This window comes from Clarias gariepinus, chromosome 3 (assembly GCF_024256425.1).
Source record: "Clarias gariepinus isolate MV-2021 ecotype Netherlands chromosome 3, CGAR_prim_01v2, whole genome shotgun sequence".
Taxonomy (NCBI): Eukaryota; Metazoa; Chordata; class Actinopteri; order Siluriformes; family Clariidae; genus Clarias; species Clarias gariepinus.
In genome coordinates, this window is record NC_071102.1 from 35690001 (window position 1) to 35708977 (window position 18977).

The 18977-nt window shown below is 37.8% G+C and overlaps 1 protein-coding gene and 1 long non-coding RNA gene across 5 annotated transcripts in view; both read left to right on the forward strand.

Annotated features, from left to right (window-relative positions):
• Positions 1-18977, forward strand: part of LOC128518903 (NACHT, LRR and PYD domains-containing protein 12-like) — a 72199-nt gene that overhangs the window by 41788 nt on the left and 11434 nt on the right. For all 4 annotated transcript variants that reach the window (XM_053492268.1, XM_053492269.1, XM_053492270.1 and 1 more), the window contains 4 exons: positions 5795-5968; positions 7100-7273; positions 11179-11352; positions 14849-15022. In XM_053492268.1, the coding sequence (XP_053348243.1) occupies positions 5795-5968; positions 7100-7273; positions 11179-11352; positions 14849-15022 (696 nt within the window). The remainder of the gene's footprint in view (positions 1-5794; positions 5969-7099; positions 7274-11178; positions 11353-14848; positions 15023-18977) is intronic.
• Positions 11580-12877, forward strand: LOC128518907 (uncharacterized). Its single transcript, XR_008357787.1, has 2 exons — positions 11580-11668; positions 12388-12877. It is a non-coding gene; the product is annotated as an uncharacterized LOC128518907 (long non-coding RNA).

Here is an 18977-nt window from a genome sequence, read left to right on the forward strand (position 1 = left end):
CCCCAGACCATCACACTACCACCACCATATTTTACTGTTGGTATGGTGTTCTTTTTCTGAAATGCTGTGTTACTTTTACGCCAGATGTAACGGGACACGCACCTTCCAAAAAGTTCAACTTTTGTCTCGTCGGTCCACAAGGTATTTTCCCAAAAGTCTTGGCAATCATTGAGATGTTTTTTAGCAAAATTGAGACGAGCCTTGATGTTCTTTTTGCTTAAAAGTGGTTTGCGCCTTGGAAATCTGCCATGCAGGCCGTTTTTGCCCAGTCTCTTTCTTTTGGTGGAGTCGTGAACACTGACCTTAATTGAGGCAAGTGAGGCCTGCAGTTCTTTAGATGTTGTCCTGGGGTCTTATGTGGCCTATCGGATGAGTTGTCTCTGCGCTCTTGGGGTAATTTTGGTTGGCCGGCCACTCCTGGGAAGGTTCACCACTGTTCCATGTTTTTGCCATTTGTGGATGATGGCTCTCACTGTGGTTTGCTGGAGTCCCAAGGCTTTGGAAATGGCTTAATAACCTTTACCAGCCTGATAGATCTCAATTACTTTTGTACTCATTTTTTTCTGAATTTCTTTGGATCTTGGCATAATGTCTAGCTTTTGAGGTGCTTTTGGTCTACTTCTCTGTGTCAGGTAGCTCCTATTTAAGTGATTTTTTGATTAAAACAGGTGTGGCAGTAATCAGGCCTGGGGGTGACTACAGAAATTGAACTTTTAACTGTGATAAACCACAGTTAAGTTATTTTTTAACAAGGGGGGGCAATTACTTTTTCACACAGGGCCATGTAGATTTGGAGTTTTTTTCTACCTTAATAACATAATCTTCATTTAAAAACTGCATTTTGTGTTTACTTGTGTTATCTTTGACTAATAGTTAAATGTGTTTGATGATCAGAAACATTTAAGTGTGACAAACATGCAAAAGAATAAGAAATCAGGAAGGGGGCAAATAGTTTTTTACACCACTGTATATTGTTCATTCATGTCTTCTGATGATGGCGACACATTTTTATGTTTTAAATAAGATATGTTGGCATATTTAAGAATCAGGACATGCGCATATTCGCACACTATCAGGTTATAAGGTAGCCTTATAAGTCCTTCCATTAAAATGTTGCTTGTGGCGAGTCGCGGCACGCCGCACGCCAAATTGCGGCATCTCATGAGAAAACACGCACATTCTTAATGGCCACATCTGTAGGTAACTTGGGCAATGGGATAAAATATGGTGACTTTAAAGTGGACTTAATTTTGACTTAATGTTTCTTGGGTGGCAATTCAGTTATAACGACTTTGGAAATGTACAAACAAGGTTGCTAGAATGTAAGGAGGCACATCAGTTTGCTTGCTGATATAATGGAATTTGGAGCAGGATTTTAGGAATTGATGGATGTCTCTGCATGTTTGGCCATCAGTATTTAGTCTGAAATAATTGTGGAGCAGTGGGGAAATGGTAGCTTAGCAGGTAAAGGCTCTAGGTTACTGAACAGAAGCCCCAGCTTTCGTTTTAAGCCCCAGCTCCACCACGTTACCACTGTTGGGTCCTTTAGCAAGGCTTTTAACCCTGTCTGCTATCATGGCTAGCCCTGCACTCTGACCCCAGCTGCCTAACTGGAAATTGAGAAGAAACAATTTGACCGTACTGGAATGTGTATGTTACAAATAAAGGCTTCTTTTTCTAATTGATTTTGTATGTGCCTGAATGACCTGTGACTGGTGATGTATGTACCCCAGAGATTAAGCTATGTGGGGCGGTACAAAATTAGGACTTTGACTGGAAACTCTGGCTGCCGACATCTTCATAACCTGGGATGGCAGTATGACAGCATATTCCTCTCATGGTTGTCTTAGTATTAGTAGGGTAAAATAATTGGGCTGTTTTCATATACTCAAGAGTAGTTGTACTTCAGATAATATTACGCAAGTAGAAGTAAAAATTAGTCATCCGAAATTTTACTCAAGTAAGAGTAAAAAAGTATTTGGTGAGAAGATACTGTATATATATATATATATATATATATATATATATATATATATATATATATATATCCACATATATATGTATGTGTGGAACCTTGGATAGCGAGTAATGCGGTTTGGGATCAAAAACAAACGCCTGGTCAGAGACTTCATTATTTCTTCACTACCGGACACACTCGACCCACTACAGTTTGCATACCGCCAGAACCGTTCCACAGACGATGCGATCTCACATCTTCTCCACACATCACTTACTCACCTGGACACTAGGAAAGGGAATTATGTTAAAATGCTCTTCATCGACTACAGCTCTGTATGTAATACCATAATTCCCTCCACACTCACCACCAAGCTGGAACACCTGGGACTTAGCTCATCAATGTGTCAGTGGATCTCCAATTTTCTGATTGGCAGACCACAGGCAGTAAGGATGGGCGGATATGTCTCAGCCTCACTTACTCTCAGCACTGGAGCCCCCCAGGGTTGTGTTTTGAGCCCCCTGCTGTACTCTTTGTACACCCACGACTGCGTGGCCACTACCAACTCCACTGCCATCATCAAGTTTGCTGACGACACTGTCGTGGTGGGCCTGATCACCAACAATGATGAGTCAGCCTACCTACCTAGATTGTAAATCTGGAGAAATGGTGCCAGAGGAACAATCTCCTCCTGAACGTCAGCAAGACAAAGGAACTGATAGTGGACTTTAGTCTACTTTAGGACTATCATCAACAGGAGCCCAGTGGAGAGAGTGGACAGCTTCCGATACCTCTGTGTTCACATCACGCAGGAACTGTCATGGTCCTGTCACATCAACACCGTGGTGAAAAAGGCCCGGCAGCGTCTCTACCACCTCAGACGCTTGAGAGACTTTAGACTGCCCTTTAAGGTGCTCAGGAAATTCTACTCCTGTACCATAGAGAGCATCCTGGCGGGAAACATCACGACCTGTTTTGGAAACAGCACCATGCAGGACAGACAAGCTCTACAGAGGGTGGTGCGATCAGCTAAGCGCATCATCCGCACCGAGCTCCCTGACCTGTACTTGATCTACAGCAAGCGGTGCTGGACCATGGCCAGGAAGATCGTGACGGACCTCAGCCATCCCAACAATGGACTGTTCTCTCTGTTGCTGTCTGGGAAGCGATTCCGCTCCCAGAAGGCCAACACAGAGAGACTGAGGAGAAGCCTTTTCCTGCAGGCGATAAGGTCTCTCAATCACACCACCACACAGGAGTAATATCTTTAAAACATTGACATTGACTGGACAATCATGGACACATTCATGCAATACATATTTACATATCTGAAACCATTGCACATGACACTTTCATAAGTCACTTTTATACAATACATGTTTATATATCTGCCATTGCACATGACACTTTTATAAGTCATTTTCTTAAGTCACTTTTCAGGCATATTTGCACAGCCATTGCCACTTTAAAACACTTTAAAATTTTTATATATATATTTCCCCCCCTATATTTCTATATTTCTATATTTTGTAATATTTTTATTATGCCCTTGTTTGTACAGTTTGTTTATTTTACTAGTTACATTTATTTTCTTTCATATTTCATTTCTTTTTATTAATATTTATTCCTTATATATAGTTTTTATTTTATTTTTAAGGTCACTGGCGGTCGTACAAGCATTTCACTGCATATCGTACTGTGTATGACTGTGTATGTGACAAATAGAATTTGAAATTTGAAAATTGGTGATAAATTTTGACTAGAAAAACGAACAAGTCTTTGCTTATGAGTACTGAGTATCATGCATCATGTATGCGTTTCTTGTTTTGACACTGAGTGTCACGTGATCACAACTGGTATAGTCAACATCTGTACATGCGTGTACTGTTGACTTTAACATTGTAATCACGTGTGTGCGCGTAAAACATCTTTTATTTTGAGTTTGTGTGTGTGTACAGCGCAAATGTACTGTTTATTATAACATACGTGAGTGCACGCGTGTAAAGCAAAAGAAAATCTCATTAGAGAGGTTAAAGATCCATTTTTTCTCTTTTTTTGTGTCAGCCTGCTGATTTATTGTGTGTCCGCACACATCATTGGACAGCGTGCCCCTTTACACACACCCCTTCTCCTCTCGCCTTTACACACACACATACACACACTGTTCTGTTGCACTTCTTTTCAAAGGTAAAGTGCAGGTTATTTTGTTTTATTTTTACTTTAAAGCAGCATAATTAGTGAGTGTCATTAGCGATGCTCCATGTTAATTTTCCAGATAAAACTGTTTGTCTGTGTGCAAATCAAATAAGATAGGGAAGGGTTAATGTGTACGATGAGAATAGGGAGAGGGGATTGTGTGATTCTTCCTCTCCTCTTACTTTAGCTTTACACACATACAGCGTCTTCGCGCACAAACATTAACAGAAACACTTATCTGTCGGGATTTATTTTTCCTTATTTAAAGGTAAAATGCAGGTTAATTTGTTTTATTTTTACTTTATATTTTGTATAAATTATTTTTGTATTAGTTTATTTTTTTGGGGGGGTTGTGGAACGAATAATTTTAATTTCCATTATTTCTTATGGGAAAATTCGTGTTTTTAAATACAAGCCTGCTTCCGGAATGAATTATGTTCGTCATCCAAGGTTCCACTGTGTGTGTGGAACCTTGGATGACGACTCACATCTCCTCCAATGCCAATTTGGCTGCCAGTAATTCTTGTTAATTTTAATGAGAAAAAAGTGACTGAGGGAAGTCTCTTGCCAAACCTCTGGGATAACATTGTTCCTACTCTGTTCCATGAGCATGCCATTTAACCATCATTAAAACTTTTTGCACACTAAACTTACAGAGAACTTTCTCCCTTGACATGCCTTGATCCGGTAATAAATGATGCAATTAACATGTACCACCTTGTGGGTGGCACATCGGCACACGATTTATTAAGCTTTTCAACCCCTGATTTTATTTAGATTGACTGCTATTTGCACACTCCAGTACACACGATAAAAGGATGACGGCACAAAGAAGCAGATGGCATTTTTGGTTTGCTGCAGCTGGACCATTTGAGTTCAGCTTTTTATTTCATAAATACGAGGAGGACTCAAATGGACATTGAGTATTTTATTTGAAAGTTACCTTCAACCCAGCATCTTTTTTCAGAGTTCAAAATGTTTTTGTTGCATGCAGAATTCTTTTTTTCTCTGTAGCAGTTAATTGATCAATTCATAAAAGCAACACACTGTATTTTTTTTTATACATGGCATAAAAGTAAAAACGATATATGCAGTGTCTACATTTTAGATGTCGAAAGGGTTTTGTGGCTCCCAGTGTTTTCTTTTCTATAGGAAACAGGTCCAAATGGCTCTTTGAGGGTTTAAGGTTGCCGACCCCTGGTCCTGGTCCCCCTGGACTCCCTGGCCTGGTTTTACTAAGTTTGGTGGCTTTATCTGCTGTGTCCATGGTGAAGGCAAAGTAGTCTATTGTGTACTAATAGGCAGACAAAATAATGCGTTGATTAATAAGTCATCTTTTTTAAAAAAAGATTAATAAAGACACCATTCAATTAAAACAAACAAACCACATGGAAGGGACAAGACAAGCCTTAATACAGAATTGTCAGAACAATCTATAAGTAAAAGGCTTAGCAAGTAGGCAAACTCTCAGAAATGGGTAAGTGAACTGAGAGGCTTTAAATCCTGTGTGAGGGGTTTGTAGTCCATGCTGTGTCTTGTGCATTATTCAGGGTGTCAGTATTGTCATGTTGATGATGAAGTGATTAGAAGGTTGCAGTATGGTTTACAGTATGTGATCTATGTGTTATTGTCTCTTGGCAGGTTGTGTGATTGTAATATTGCTGATGAAGGCTGTGCTGCACTGACATCAGCTTTGAAGTCAAACTCCTCACACCTAAGAGAACTGGATCTGTCTGAGAATAAACTTAGAGAATCAGGAATGAAGCAACTTTCCACTGTACTAAAAAATCGTCACTGTAAACTCCAGATCCTGAGGTAAGATCATCTCTTTGAGTCACGTAATCTGCTCCTCAGCAAGACTACTAATAGTTATTCCACATTGATTAATGTAACACCTAATTATCTGTTAGTCTCATATGTGCAACACCTCTATCAACCCATCTTAAAGCAAGTTGTACAATCAATTATAATGCTTTAGATTTACCTCAAATACAAATGTATCACTCTTAAAATAAATTTGCATTGTCCGGCTAACAAACAGTTCAATTCACTGCAAGTGCCATGGTGGAAAAAACCCAATGCAAAGCTGAGTTTTGTTCCCATGCTTTAGGATAAGCAGCCACTTGTCCACCTCTGTTTCTTTTAGGAAGTACTGTAATTGAAGACCTGCCTTTTTTCTATAAAGCTATTGTAAGATTCAGTGGTTGTCACCTGGTTGATTCCTGACAACCATGGCACATACAAGAGCTCTGCCAGTGACGAGACCTGTTCATTGGTTGCTCTTCACCTTATCACTAACTCCCTCTGGTGCTATGAAATATAGGGAGCACTAAAGCAGAAATCCTGTGCTTAAAGCTGGGCCATAGTAGAGATGAGATATGTGAACTAGTAAAGTGTAAGTGTTCATTGATGACTACCACATGACTCCCAAGTGCAGCAAACCAGTGCTACTGATGGCTTCATCAAAGGACAAAGGATAAAAAGAAAAAAAAAGGATGTTAATGAAAATGAAAGTGGGAAATCAGTGAAGTATATTCCTCGTGATTTAGGCATGCCCCACTTGTATACTGCGGCTACAGTACTGTACATTATTATGTTGTCCAAACTGCATTACATTCAGTTAATTCACAGAATAGATTCTGGACATCAAGTGGGCAAGCAGAACAGACCTGTACATACAGTACATGCTCATACTGCCAAAGCTAACTATTGATTGAATATTGATATTAAAATGCTTAAAATTAACTACAGTACAAAGCAAAATTACCAGTGTCGATCCTACATCAGGCCCTACACCGGACTTTGCTTATAGCACAAGGGCAGTCAGGACCGAGTCTTATACAGTATTTCATGGTAAAATCACATATTTAAAAAGTTCCTGATGAACTGATTTTTGGGTCATCTGTGAGAACTGAGAAAGTGAAAATTGTCATTCTCCCTCTGCAGGTTGTGTGATTGCGACATCTTGTATAAAGGCTGTGTTGCTTTGAGTTCAGCTCTGAGATCAAACCCCTCACGCCTGAGAGAACTGGATTTGTCTAAGAATAAATTCAGAGACTCAGGAGTGAAGTGTCTCTCTGCTGTACTGGAGAATCCTTACTGTAAACTGGAGAGACTGAGGTAAGATTTCTAAGAGTCACATCACTCGCTCTTTTATAAAACACATTTTTCAATAGTTTCATTGCACAATGAGTAATCTGATTCATATTTATCTGACAATAATGTTACTTGTACTTTGTACATATAATTGATGTTAGTAATCTTTAATTGTCTTGGACCTGTGAAGAACAGCATTTACATTTACAGCTTTCTCAGTTATAAAGAGAGCTAAAAACAAGCTTTGAAATATTTGAGGGTTTTAAAGGAAAAAAAAAAGACATATTTCTATTTATTTGTGTATATATATAGCTAAATAAAGCTACACTGTTTTGAACTCTGGATTCCCTGCTGCAAAGATTATCCAGGAATTTTGTAGTAAAGATTTGCAACATGTCCTTAATTTTTCGCCATTATGTCATGACAAAATATATATATTTTTTTAGGCTAACCAGGTTACATCATCAAAATATGCTTTAAATAAAACAGAAAGCCTATCCAGAGTTAAAGTGTGATTAGAAGGTTACTTTTAGCTGCATGTCCACCTAGTACAGAGAAACCTTGGATTACGAGCATAATTCATTCCGGAAGCGGGTTTGTATTCCAAAACACTCATAAACCAAATTTAATTTTCCCATAAAAAATAATAGAAACTCTAATTATTCATTCACAGCCCAAAAAATTAAAAACATACAAATAATTAGCACAAAATATAAAGTAAAAATAAAACAAATTAACCTGCACTTTACCTTTCAAAAAAAGTAAAAATAAATCCAGAGATAATAAGTGTTTCCATTTGTTCCAGTACCCTTCCTCCACTTCTTTCACACACATGCGCGCACACAACAGAAACACTGTTTTATCAAAAAAATAAACAAGAAATCTCTCTAATGACACTCGATTGAGCGATACACTAACGGAATCACTGTTGTAAAGTAAAAATTAAACAAATTAACCTGCACTTGACCTTTGAAAAGAATTGCGGCAGAGCAGTGTTTCTGTGTGTAGAGCAAAGAAAAAGAGTGTGTGTGTGTCTGTGAAGAGAAAATGGATCTTTAACCTCTCTAATTAGTCTTGCTTTTGCTTTACACGCGTACTGTACACACGCATACAGCACATAATAATGTGCATGCTTCTGTCCTATTTCTAGCAGTAAATAATCAGCTAGGATTGTATTTTTTATCTTGTGTGAGAGTGAAGAGATGGGTTGATCTGTTGGAACTTAAAATGGCTTGGTAAATTTGGAAAGAAATGTACTAAATATACTTCGCACTGCTACTGTAAGAGATTTTCGAGCTGCTTTTGTAATTATAGGAAATGAGAAACAAGTAAGTTCCTGTGATTCTCGCACATAGCCCCCTACAAAGTTCTCACTCTGGAAGCATTGATCTTTCTTGGTTTACCTCTTGGGCAGGGAACTTGTGTTAAAACCCAATTTTGTTCCTTTGGGCCGTACCCCTCCCGGTCAATCAGATACTGTAGTATCCCATTCCTGTGCTGGGAACTGAGAATTTACTTCACTACAGTACTGTATGTAGACTGGTTGACCTTCAACTTCTAATGGTTCAGGTGCGTTTGAAGAGGGTAGATGTCCAGATATGACTCGCTTGAAACAGGGAACATGAAAGAAGGGTGATATTTGGCAGTGGCATGGCAGATCAAGGTAGAATGTGTCATTATTGATCCTCTTCAGTATCAGACAAAAACAACTTCTAAATGTTGGAATTTAGCAGACAAGATGAAGGACTAGTAAGTGTGAGAGGGGAGTGGAATGAGTGTCACCGCAGTAAAAACACAATTCTTCAGTCGTCTCCTCTCCCGGTTGTCTATACTCAGACAGGCATGAGACGACTGAGTAGAAGCTTCTGGTTTCTGAAAGATTGGTCAATTTTTACAGCATGAGATCAATAAGAATTGCAAAGTCAATGAGTGAACCAAAGTTAACTGCCCATCTCTGCATGCTAGTTTACTGAGGATATTAGTGTTTCAGCCTTGAGAGCTAGTTCATTCCAATCTCTTCATGCTGCAATGATCCAGAAGTGCACAGTCGGACACCTGATGTGAACCTTGAGATAAGGACAATAATTTTTCTCCTGCTTCATTTCCATGTTTGTAGTCTGAGAAATGGGAAATGGTGTAATGGAGTTCTGGACCTGCTTCCCTGATTCTCTTACAAGCTACATTATCTAAGGCATAAGAGAACACTGACTCTAAACATTTAGTTACCTGATTAAGTTCTGTCTGGTCAGATGGTCCAAACAGATCCCATCATAGTTGAAAACGCTGGTAGATTACTAATAAAGCTCTGTAAAGTAGTTGACGTAAATGTACTGTTTTTAATTCTAAAGCATGGCAGTGTGCACATATTATTATTAATATTATTATTTTATTTATTTTTTTTATTATTATTCATTTATTATTTCTATTATTCATTTATTATTTTTATTATTATTATTATTATTGACAGCGTTTAAATAGGCTGAGACTGAAATCACTTCAAACTGTGAAATTGTAATACAATTTTAATGTCAATCCCTATGTAAATATTAGTTCAAGAGTGTGACCAGAGTCATGCATCCTACTACACAATGATTAACCCCTAGTGAATCAGGATTGTACATGAACAATGGTCTTGGAGGCGAATATTAAAGTCTCCAACAATAAATTGGGTTTAAGATGAAATCTGCAAATAATTTTATTATTATTATTTTTTTAATTATTATTATAAATACTTGCAATAAAGTTATATACAGCATAAATTTATTCAAGAATTTATGTTATGCGACAGTACACAGAAACACAATCATTTCGATTTAAGAATTTCCACAAATATAAACGAACCACGGTTCTACGAACATTTGTAGATTTAAAGAACAAATCGTGGAAATATCTTACATGTATTGTATAAAAATAGACACTATATACACAATAACGTACCATTTTTTCAGTGTGGTAAATATATAAAATGTCCAAAGTCCAGTATACTGTATGTGTGTGGGGAAGCAGGAGAATTGCCTAACCAGTTTTAATAAATCAGTCTGTGAGCACAATGATGGAAAACAGCTGTCCTGTAAAGCTGGTGAATAATTCTAATTTTAGAAAATCCTCAACAAACCTTTACAAGCATAGTTAACACTAAAGGTGCGTTCCGATTGGCCTTAAGTACCCTGTGAACGTTAAGAATGTTAAGGCATGACCTTTCAGCCATGTTAAGTGTGATTACAAACCGCGGGGAACAAAAATGGCAGTGCACAAGGAACTGCGAAAAGTGTAGGGAACGAGTGGATAACAGGTCATCACTTCATCTAAAAAGGGAATAAAAAATTTCCTATTAGCAATTGCGTCTCGCTGGAGTATGAAAAAAAAATGGAGCTTGAAGAAGAATTTTTTTATCTTTATATCATTTTTATTATTTATAAACTATAATTATTATCAAAGACATCATATTGAAAATACACAAAAATGTTAATTTGTATTTAATCAAGAAATCCTTAGTATTATCTAGGCTAGTAATCTATGAAAAATCTCCATACATCTTATTATTATTAATCAATAATTTATCACGTTATACATGTTTGAATATTATGTATTATAATGGTGTAAATATTCAATATTTATTATTTTAAAAAGGCTTATATGCGGTTAAATTTTTTGTCCACACGATGGCAGTGTGGGGGGAGTATGGGAACAAAGGCAAGGCTCAGGTTTAGCCCAGTGGATTGGTATGCTTTATATTGTGTATTTGTGGAAAAGGTGTATAAGACTTAAGAACAAATCTGACTTATGAACTTGCTCTTGGAAAGGAACTCATTTGTAAGTCGGGGACTTATTGTATTTATAGAGAAAAAAGAATACATTGACTCTTGAAGTTCCTGATGAATTGTGTCTTGAGTCAAGAGAGTAAAGAGTATGTTGTGGTCTCTCTGCAGGATGCATGGTTGTGATATCTCATATGACGGCTGTGCTGCTTTGACTTCAGCTCTGAGATCAAACCCCTCACACTTGAGAGAACTGGACCTGTCGTGGAACAAACTCAGAGACACAGGAGTGAAGTGTTTCTCTGCCCTACTGAAGAATCCCCACTGTAAACTGCAGACACTGAGGTAAGATCATCTCTCTGAAAGTCACATGACCTTCTCCTGTGTAAGATATATGCTCTAGTAGTAATGCACTCTAAAAAACGCTGGGTTGTTTTTTCTACCCAAGCGCTGGGTTGCCTCTGTTGGGTAATTTTTCTGGGTTATTTACAGAGAGTTGGGTAGTTTTTGTGTAACCCAGCTGCTGGGTTGAAGTTTGCTTGGCCCCTCCCCCAAAGTTCACCGGTGGATTCAGCGTCTGTCAGTCAGAGCTTCGTGTCTCTCTTCAGCTCCCACACCGCTGATGACGGTTCATTTAAGGGAAAATGACGTTAAATACAAGGTCTGTATACACATGTTCACTCACCTAAGTCACATATGACTGAAAAATATTACTATATGTGAGATTTATTACTGTTACTGTGTTAAGGTTACACTTAAACTTCCAGGCTGGTCTGAGGTAAGATAATTTAGCTGACAGTAGCTGCTATAGTTAGCCAAAGAACCCCACCTGTGTGTGAAGGAAACGGATAAGATGTCTGAGCTTTTTATCTTTCTCTGTAAAATGTTTGCAGGGTGACGAAACTGTAACTGTAGTATTAGCATGAAGCTAGCATTTAGTTAGCATTAGAACTTTATTAATCTCACTGTTTGAGAAAATGCTGGGGTGTTACAAAACACTGACCCTCTCACAAATATACACACCTGATAACCTCCCGTTTTTCACTAGTTAGTAATTTACTCCGCGGTCAAAATTCGTCCGCGTGTCTCCCAAGTTATAACAATATTTTACACCTTTACCCTTTTGGCAAGTAGTATGCAAATATGACTGCTGCATGTAAGCTAACCAGGTAGCCCTCTTTAACCAAAATTGCTTGAGACTCTAAATTAACTATCAGTCAGCTGTACAGGTAGTAGCTGTTTCCATGTTTCATGTTACCTATACCCTAGCTTTGTCATTTTTTAATTTAGTATAAATCCTATTACACATTAAATTAATAGTCTTATTCAGTTTAATCTTTTTTATTCAACAAATTTTTAACTTTCTTTTATTTCTTTAAGGTTGGCACCAACATGGTGGAATACCTCCAGCAGGCTGAAGTGTCAAGGCCGTACCCCTACATCCTGACGTTGGGAGATAATGACCAGCGCTGCTCTCAGGCATTCGTCATTCTGGTGGGACAGGCTCTGGAGCAATGCACACTACTTGGGGTGGTTGATGTGTGCTTCAAGGCATTTTATATTTTTATATACTCTAAAGTAGTGTGCTCCTGTATAGGACTTTTTGTAATGTTGCTATGAAATATCGAGGCCTACTTGAAAAGTCATAGACAGTGTTTGGATGTTAAAATGAGACCAGGGCTGGATAGTTTTGTTCTGCAGAAAAGATATCTAATGTCACAAAGAGATCCTGCTCTGTAGAAGGTGCCTCAGTCTATTTGTGTTATTACTCCATTCTGCCCTTGTGAGTAATAGTATGGTAATTATGTCGTTGTTGATTATCTGTTCTTGTGCTTTTGAAAAATAAACGTTTTTTTCTATGAACATTTAATAGGATGTTGTTTTTTGTAATAAACCAGTATATCAAAGTAATTTAACTGTTTAATAGACATGGGTAGTTTTTTTTTTTTTTTTTTTTTTTTAAATATTCACTGTAAAACATGAAAATAATAATAACCTATTTGTGAGGTAGAATTAACTTAACATTCCAGTTAAAATGAACCAACATCTGGGTAGAACATTTAACCAATTTATGTGGTAGAATTAACCCAGCATTATAGTTAAATATGACCCAGCATTTGGGTTGAATATTTAACCCATTTTGCTGGGTTAAAAAAATAACCCATTTTGCTGGGTTAAATTAACCCAGCATGTAGTTAGTCCAATAGTTACCCAGCAGCTGGGTTAAAAACAACCCAGATTGGGTTGTTTTTAACCCAGCATTTTTTAGGGTGTGGTGAAGCAGAGGTTGTATGTTCAGCACATTCTGAGGGGAAAATGATCTTATAACCATTAAAAATATATATTTTTATTGTGCAGTATAATTCACAAATCAGATTTTGAAGCACAAATAAAATTGTTTAATTGCAGGGGAAAAGGTTAATTACATGACCCTATGTTCTCAATGACTGATGCCAGACTAATGAAGACCTGTCTGTGCCACCAGGTATATACTGTATGCCTTGTTCAAGGAGGGTCTTGCAGCATGTCATAATGTGTTTGAGAGTCATTAGAGCTTGGCAAAGGGTTAGACCCTCATCATACCACTAATGATCTTTGGTGATGACAAGACATCATATTTTGCTCTCGTGACAAAGCTATTCCTGCCTGCCTACATTTCCCATAAATCTTCCTATTGATATTTCTCTTTTGCACACTTTCCCACTGTGTCCATTGTTTACAAAAGAAACAGCCTTCACACTTTTTTTGTGGCTTCCTCCTCCCTCTGCTTTGAGGTTGTGGGTTTTCTCCTAGTTAAATGACTTGCATTTAGACCAAAACCTTCCCTTCCCTGCTGAATTTGCCCAGTGAAGTCTTTGTTCCTCAAAGTTGATGTAGCTTGCTGCACTGCCCAGTTTCTAGGGGGTTTGCAACCTTACTGACAAACCAAGTGGATTGGAGTCCTTTAATGTCATCTGAAGTCTTAATTTATAGCACTTGTAATCCTCTGTTAGAAATCATAAGAGGTAGCTCCAAGACCCATTTTCTATTTATACCAATTTTACTGTGACTTATAGTATGTTTTATGTCATCCATGCATGCCTGTATAAGTGGAAGACCAAGCCCAGCCTTGGTTTATTCACTGCCCACCTTCTACTTTTAGGTCCTGATGATGATTTCCATTAGGACATTAGGATTTTGCATTAGGAAAGCCAGAGGTTAGCTGTGCATCCTGCCATAACGCTTACTTCCAGGCATTGCAACATTGCTGTAAAATCTGCTGTTGTAAAACCCAGATGCAGGTCTTAAAATAGGTATTGATCAGTGCAGTAATGGACTCTCATACATGGAAAAGTTCATGGGGCTGGCTTGCTTTTTTGGCTTGGCACTTTTTCCTCCTTTGCTGAATCTTCAAGCTCACTGCTAATGGTAATTTCTCTTTTGGTGGCTGTCTTAAGTGCCATCCTCTTCTTGTCCATAGTCTTTTCCATACCTTGGTCGGTAACTATGTTATCAAGCAGTGAGCCATCTAGTGCCTGTGCTCTGCAAATACAACTCCAATGTTCTCATGTAAATATTTAAACAGGTGCATGTGTTGTTTTTTCATTAATAACAAATCATTTTAGAAGTGGGGCAATACAGAACTCAGGAATAGGTTACAGTTGTGGAGTTAAATTGTAGTTATTTTACCCCATTGTGGTTTGAGAAATTATGGGTGGTAAAAAATTAATACAAGTTTTCAAATCTTTTCACAAATTATAAACAAGCAAAACAATCTTTATATATACATATATATTGCTGTTTAAAATTTCATAAATGTTTGAACTGAGAGAGTGAAGAGTATGTCGCTGTCTCTTTCCAGGTTAAAACTTTGTGACATCACAGATGAAAGCTGCCCTACTTTGACTTCAGCTCTGAGATCAAACCCCTCACACCTGAGAGAACTGGATCTGTCTTGGAATAAACTAAGAGACACAGGAGTGAAGTGGATCTCTGCTGTACTGGAGAATCCTCACTGTAAACTGGAGACACTGAGGTAAGATACAGTGAAACAGAAGCAGATGTTTTAGGTTCTGAATTAAATATCCTGAGGAAAAAAAATCTAATTTCATTTGATTAAATAATTATCTGATTACAAGATTGTGTGCATGTGTGTATTTAATATTACTGATTTCCCTTCTCTTGAAACTGGAACTCTATGTTTACAGTGAAGATGTTTGGCATGTTTTTTTTATTATTATTATTTAAAATTGTATAGATTGCATGTTATAATTACAGTATACATAATACTGTAATAAAAAACTTTAAGGTTTAAAAGAGGGAAGGGGTTCAAGAGACAATTTCTAATGCAGTCACTGTTCATCATTTGCACACAAATTTTTTTTTATATTATTGTTTCATTATATATAAAATAAAATGTTTCATGCCTTTTTTGTTTTAAATTTAAAGATTTTGGCTTACAGCTCATGCATTAATTTTATTAATATTTCATTTTAAGTTTAAGTAAATGACTACTACAATTATATACATGTACTATATAAATTATATTACTATATAAATATCTCTTGGTCTAGTTCAGTACATGCCTTGGTAAGACTTGTGACATGACAGTTGTCCAGAAGATGATCATCGACACCCTCAACAGGGAGGGTAAGACACAGGATGGGCTTTTTTAAAGCATATTCATGGAAAGGGATAGTATAGTAGGAAAGCTTCACAAGGAGTGGAGTGAGTTGAGTCAGTGCATCAAAAGCCACCATGCACAGACTTTTTCAGAAAATAGGCTACAACTGTTGCATTGTTATTATCAAGCCACTTCTGAACCAAAGAGAGTATTAGAAGCGTCTTACCTGGAATAAGGAGAAAAAGAACTGGACCCATGCCCAGTGCTCCAAAGTGCTCAGGTGATCAGGTTTTTAGGTGAAAGTAAATTTGGAAGTCAATGTTCCAGCATCTGGAGGTAGAGTGGATAGTGTCTAAGTTGCTTGAAGTCCAGTGTAAATTAACCACAGTAGTTAATGATTTGGGGTGTCATTGCCTTGACACCCGTAGGGACCTACTAGGATGCTTGGGTCATGCCCAGGATGAAGCTGAATGGTACCTAATTCCTTACCTCTCCTAGTTAATATGATATTGCACGATATTGCATGTGATTTCTAAAGACTGAAAAAGCTTCAATGCTGTAATGAGTTGAGGAGGAGGTAGAGGATTAGGAAGTGAGGGGGGGTTCTAAAAGGCTGGGCACCACTTGTCAGATTAAAAAAAAATAAAGTTTTGGTTTGGTCTAGCACAAAGGAATTAATGGGACAGCTTTTATGAAGTGATCTTGATGGGTATATCATGTGTGGATAGCATAACCTTTTGTCTTACTCGGTACTTGGGAGAAGTGGTACTCGGTACTTGGAAGCCTTTCATTTAAAAGCAGCCACTGACCAAAGTACAGTATTTGAGCACAAGTCCGATGCCAATTTCTCTTGCAGCTGCTGACAAAAGCTTGAGCAGAAGGGACCATGACCACCTCTTCTTGTGAAGAGAACAAAGTTGGCTAATATCCAATGCAACTACTGTGACATGCCCAAGAGGGGGAGGTAGAAAGCATGTTGTGTGCATACTCCGATTGGAAGTGGTGTGTCACAAAAGCTGTGTCGTGTGACACGATGCAGCTTAATGCTGTTTCCATATCATGATTGGTTTGCTCTATGTGTCTGTTGGTCTGGGGATCGAACTCAGTCATGAGACTTGGTGTGGCGCCTACAAGTTTGAAAAACAACTTCCAGAATTGGGCTAAAAATTAAGGACCCCTTTTGTACATTAACAAGAAAAAAAAACAAGTGTTTCCCTCTGAAAAGACTGTCCAGTAATAAAGTGAAAGGCAATGTGTGACCAAGGAATAGTAAGGAGTCTGTTTGACATTCTTGGATCCCAGACAGTAGGAATGGGAGTAGTTAAACCTTGAGAAGAACAAGGACCAACAGGCTTGGCCTGAATTGAGTCTTTTGGCATGCCTTTTTGCTCTCTCGGCTCAGATCTTATTTGACTGATCAGTTTGTATATTTAAATGGTGACTATTCTGAATGTTCTAAAGGGAAGTTTGGGGTTCCACAACGTTTAGGTTTAGGACTACTGCTATTCATGCTTTACATGCTTCCTCTGGGCAACATAATGCTTTCTCTGGGCAACATAGTTTTCACTGGTATGCTGATGACATATAGTTACAGTATATGTCTGTAAGGATTACTAGAATTTTGGTAGACTTTTGTCTACTCAGTGCTCAGCCTGTATTCTGCTTGTCCCGCCTGGATCCAGGGAACCCCTCAATGAAACACACACAAGTCAGTGCTCAGTGAGAGGTTCAAAGTTTATTGTGGGAGACAGGAGTATATATATATATATATATATGCACGCACACACAAAGAACCTAAAAGGTGGCTGCAGTAGTGTTTACATCTGTTCTGGAGTGTTTATAAAAGATAAGGTGAAGAAGAACAGAAACTTGGGAGTAGCTCTGCATTTACGAGTGTTTAACAGTTTTACGACCCTTAACATAAACTATTATGGAATGTGTTTACTGAAAGTGCAGCTTGTGTCGAGGTAAAAGAAAGAAAAACACTCTGTTCTCATGCACACAGAATATCATGAAACACACAAGTAATTAAATATTTTCTACAATGTCTTAGTAAAACTAGATGAGAAAAGCCAGTCCGATACAGTGGACCCACAGCAAACAAATGTTTGACCCCAGGTTTGCGAATTTTTGAGTTATGGACAAAAATTTTGGCTGGATTTTGCTTTGCCATGCAACAATCAAGCCAGTCGCACGTACTTCTAGTTTGCACACTTCCAAAAAAAAAAGTAGGCGGTTAAAAAAAACAACACTTAATATACCAAACCCAAATGTGAATTATACAGAATGCACAAAATATGACTATTTACAACTATATACTAAATATTTCGGTGTGTAGGGTGTAGGATGTAGTACATATAGTAGTAAGTCCTGTGTACTGTGAGAGTGTGTGCATGTGGGGGTTGCAGGAGTATTGTATTGGCTTGACCAGCTTGAGAGTCAATCTGGGAGCAGGATGATGGAAAAAACACTGTGTTGTAACACTGTCCCAGTGGTGAGTAATCCAATTGTGATGTACTGTATCTGCAAAGAGACAGAAGGATTTACAGTCTTTTGCAGCGCTGGTAAAAACACAACATATGCGTACTGTATAAACAATGATGGAGCGTTAGCCTCAAGTCTTCCCTTTAAACATGGTCAGCTGCCCTCCTTGCAACACCGGGATTTCTCTCATGATTTGGAGAGTAAGTCTTGTGAGAGTAAAATCATGGAACGGATTATAAGGTATATAATAATGTATAAAAAAAATTATCTGCAGCTTTAACCTATTTTGTGGCTTCGCTACGTTATCAAGGTGGACATCAAGCCAAGAAAACAGATCCACTTTTAGCTTTGTTTAAAGCAGCCAGTGCTAAGAGAAATTATAAATTAAGGTTATGTGAGGTTTAAGGTCTACTGTAGGTATTGCATAATTTACTTTATTATGTGTCTATAAGATAACTATAGTGCTTAGTTGAGACAGCTCCTATAGTTTAGGAATTTAATAGTATTGGTAATATTTTGGGTGGCTGAAGTGGATTATCTAGATTAAATTATTTCCTATAGGAAATGTATTTCGCACTACAAAATTTCGCCTTAAGAACTCGCCTCTGGGACTGATTAAATTTGTATGCCGAGGTCCCACTGTAAAGTCAAGCGCAATGTGTGAAGGACATAAGACACAATGGCCTTTCTGCTTCATCATGTACAGCGATAAAAGACCTTGGTTGTAATTATAGATTCCAATCTTTCATTTGAAGCTCATGTAGATAATATTACAAGGATAGCATTGTTTCATCTCAGAAATAATGCCAGGATAAGAAATACATTATTACTGCAGAAAAATTTGTTAATGCTTTTGTCACCTCTAAATTGGATTATAGTAACA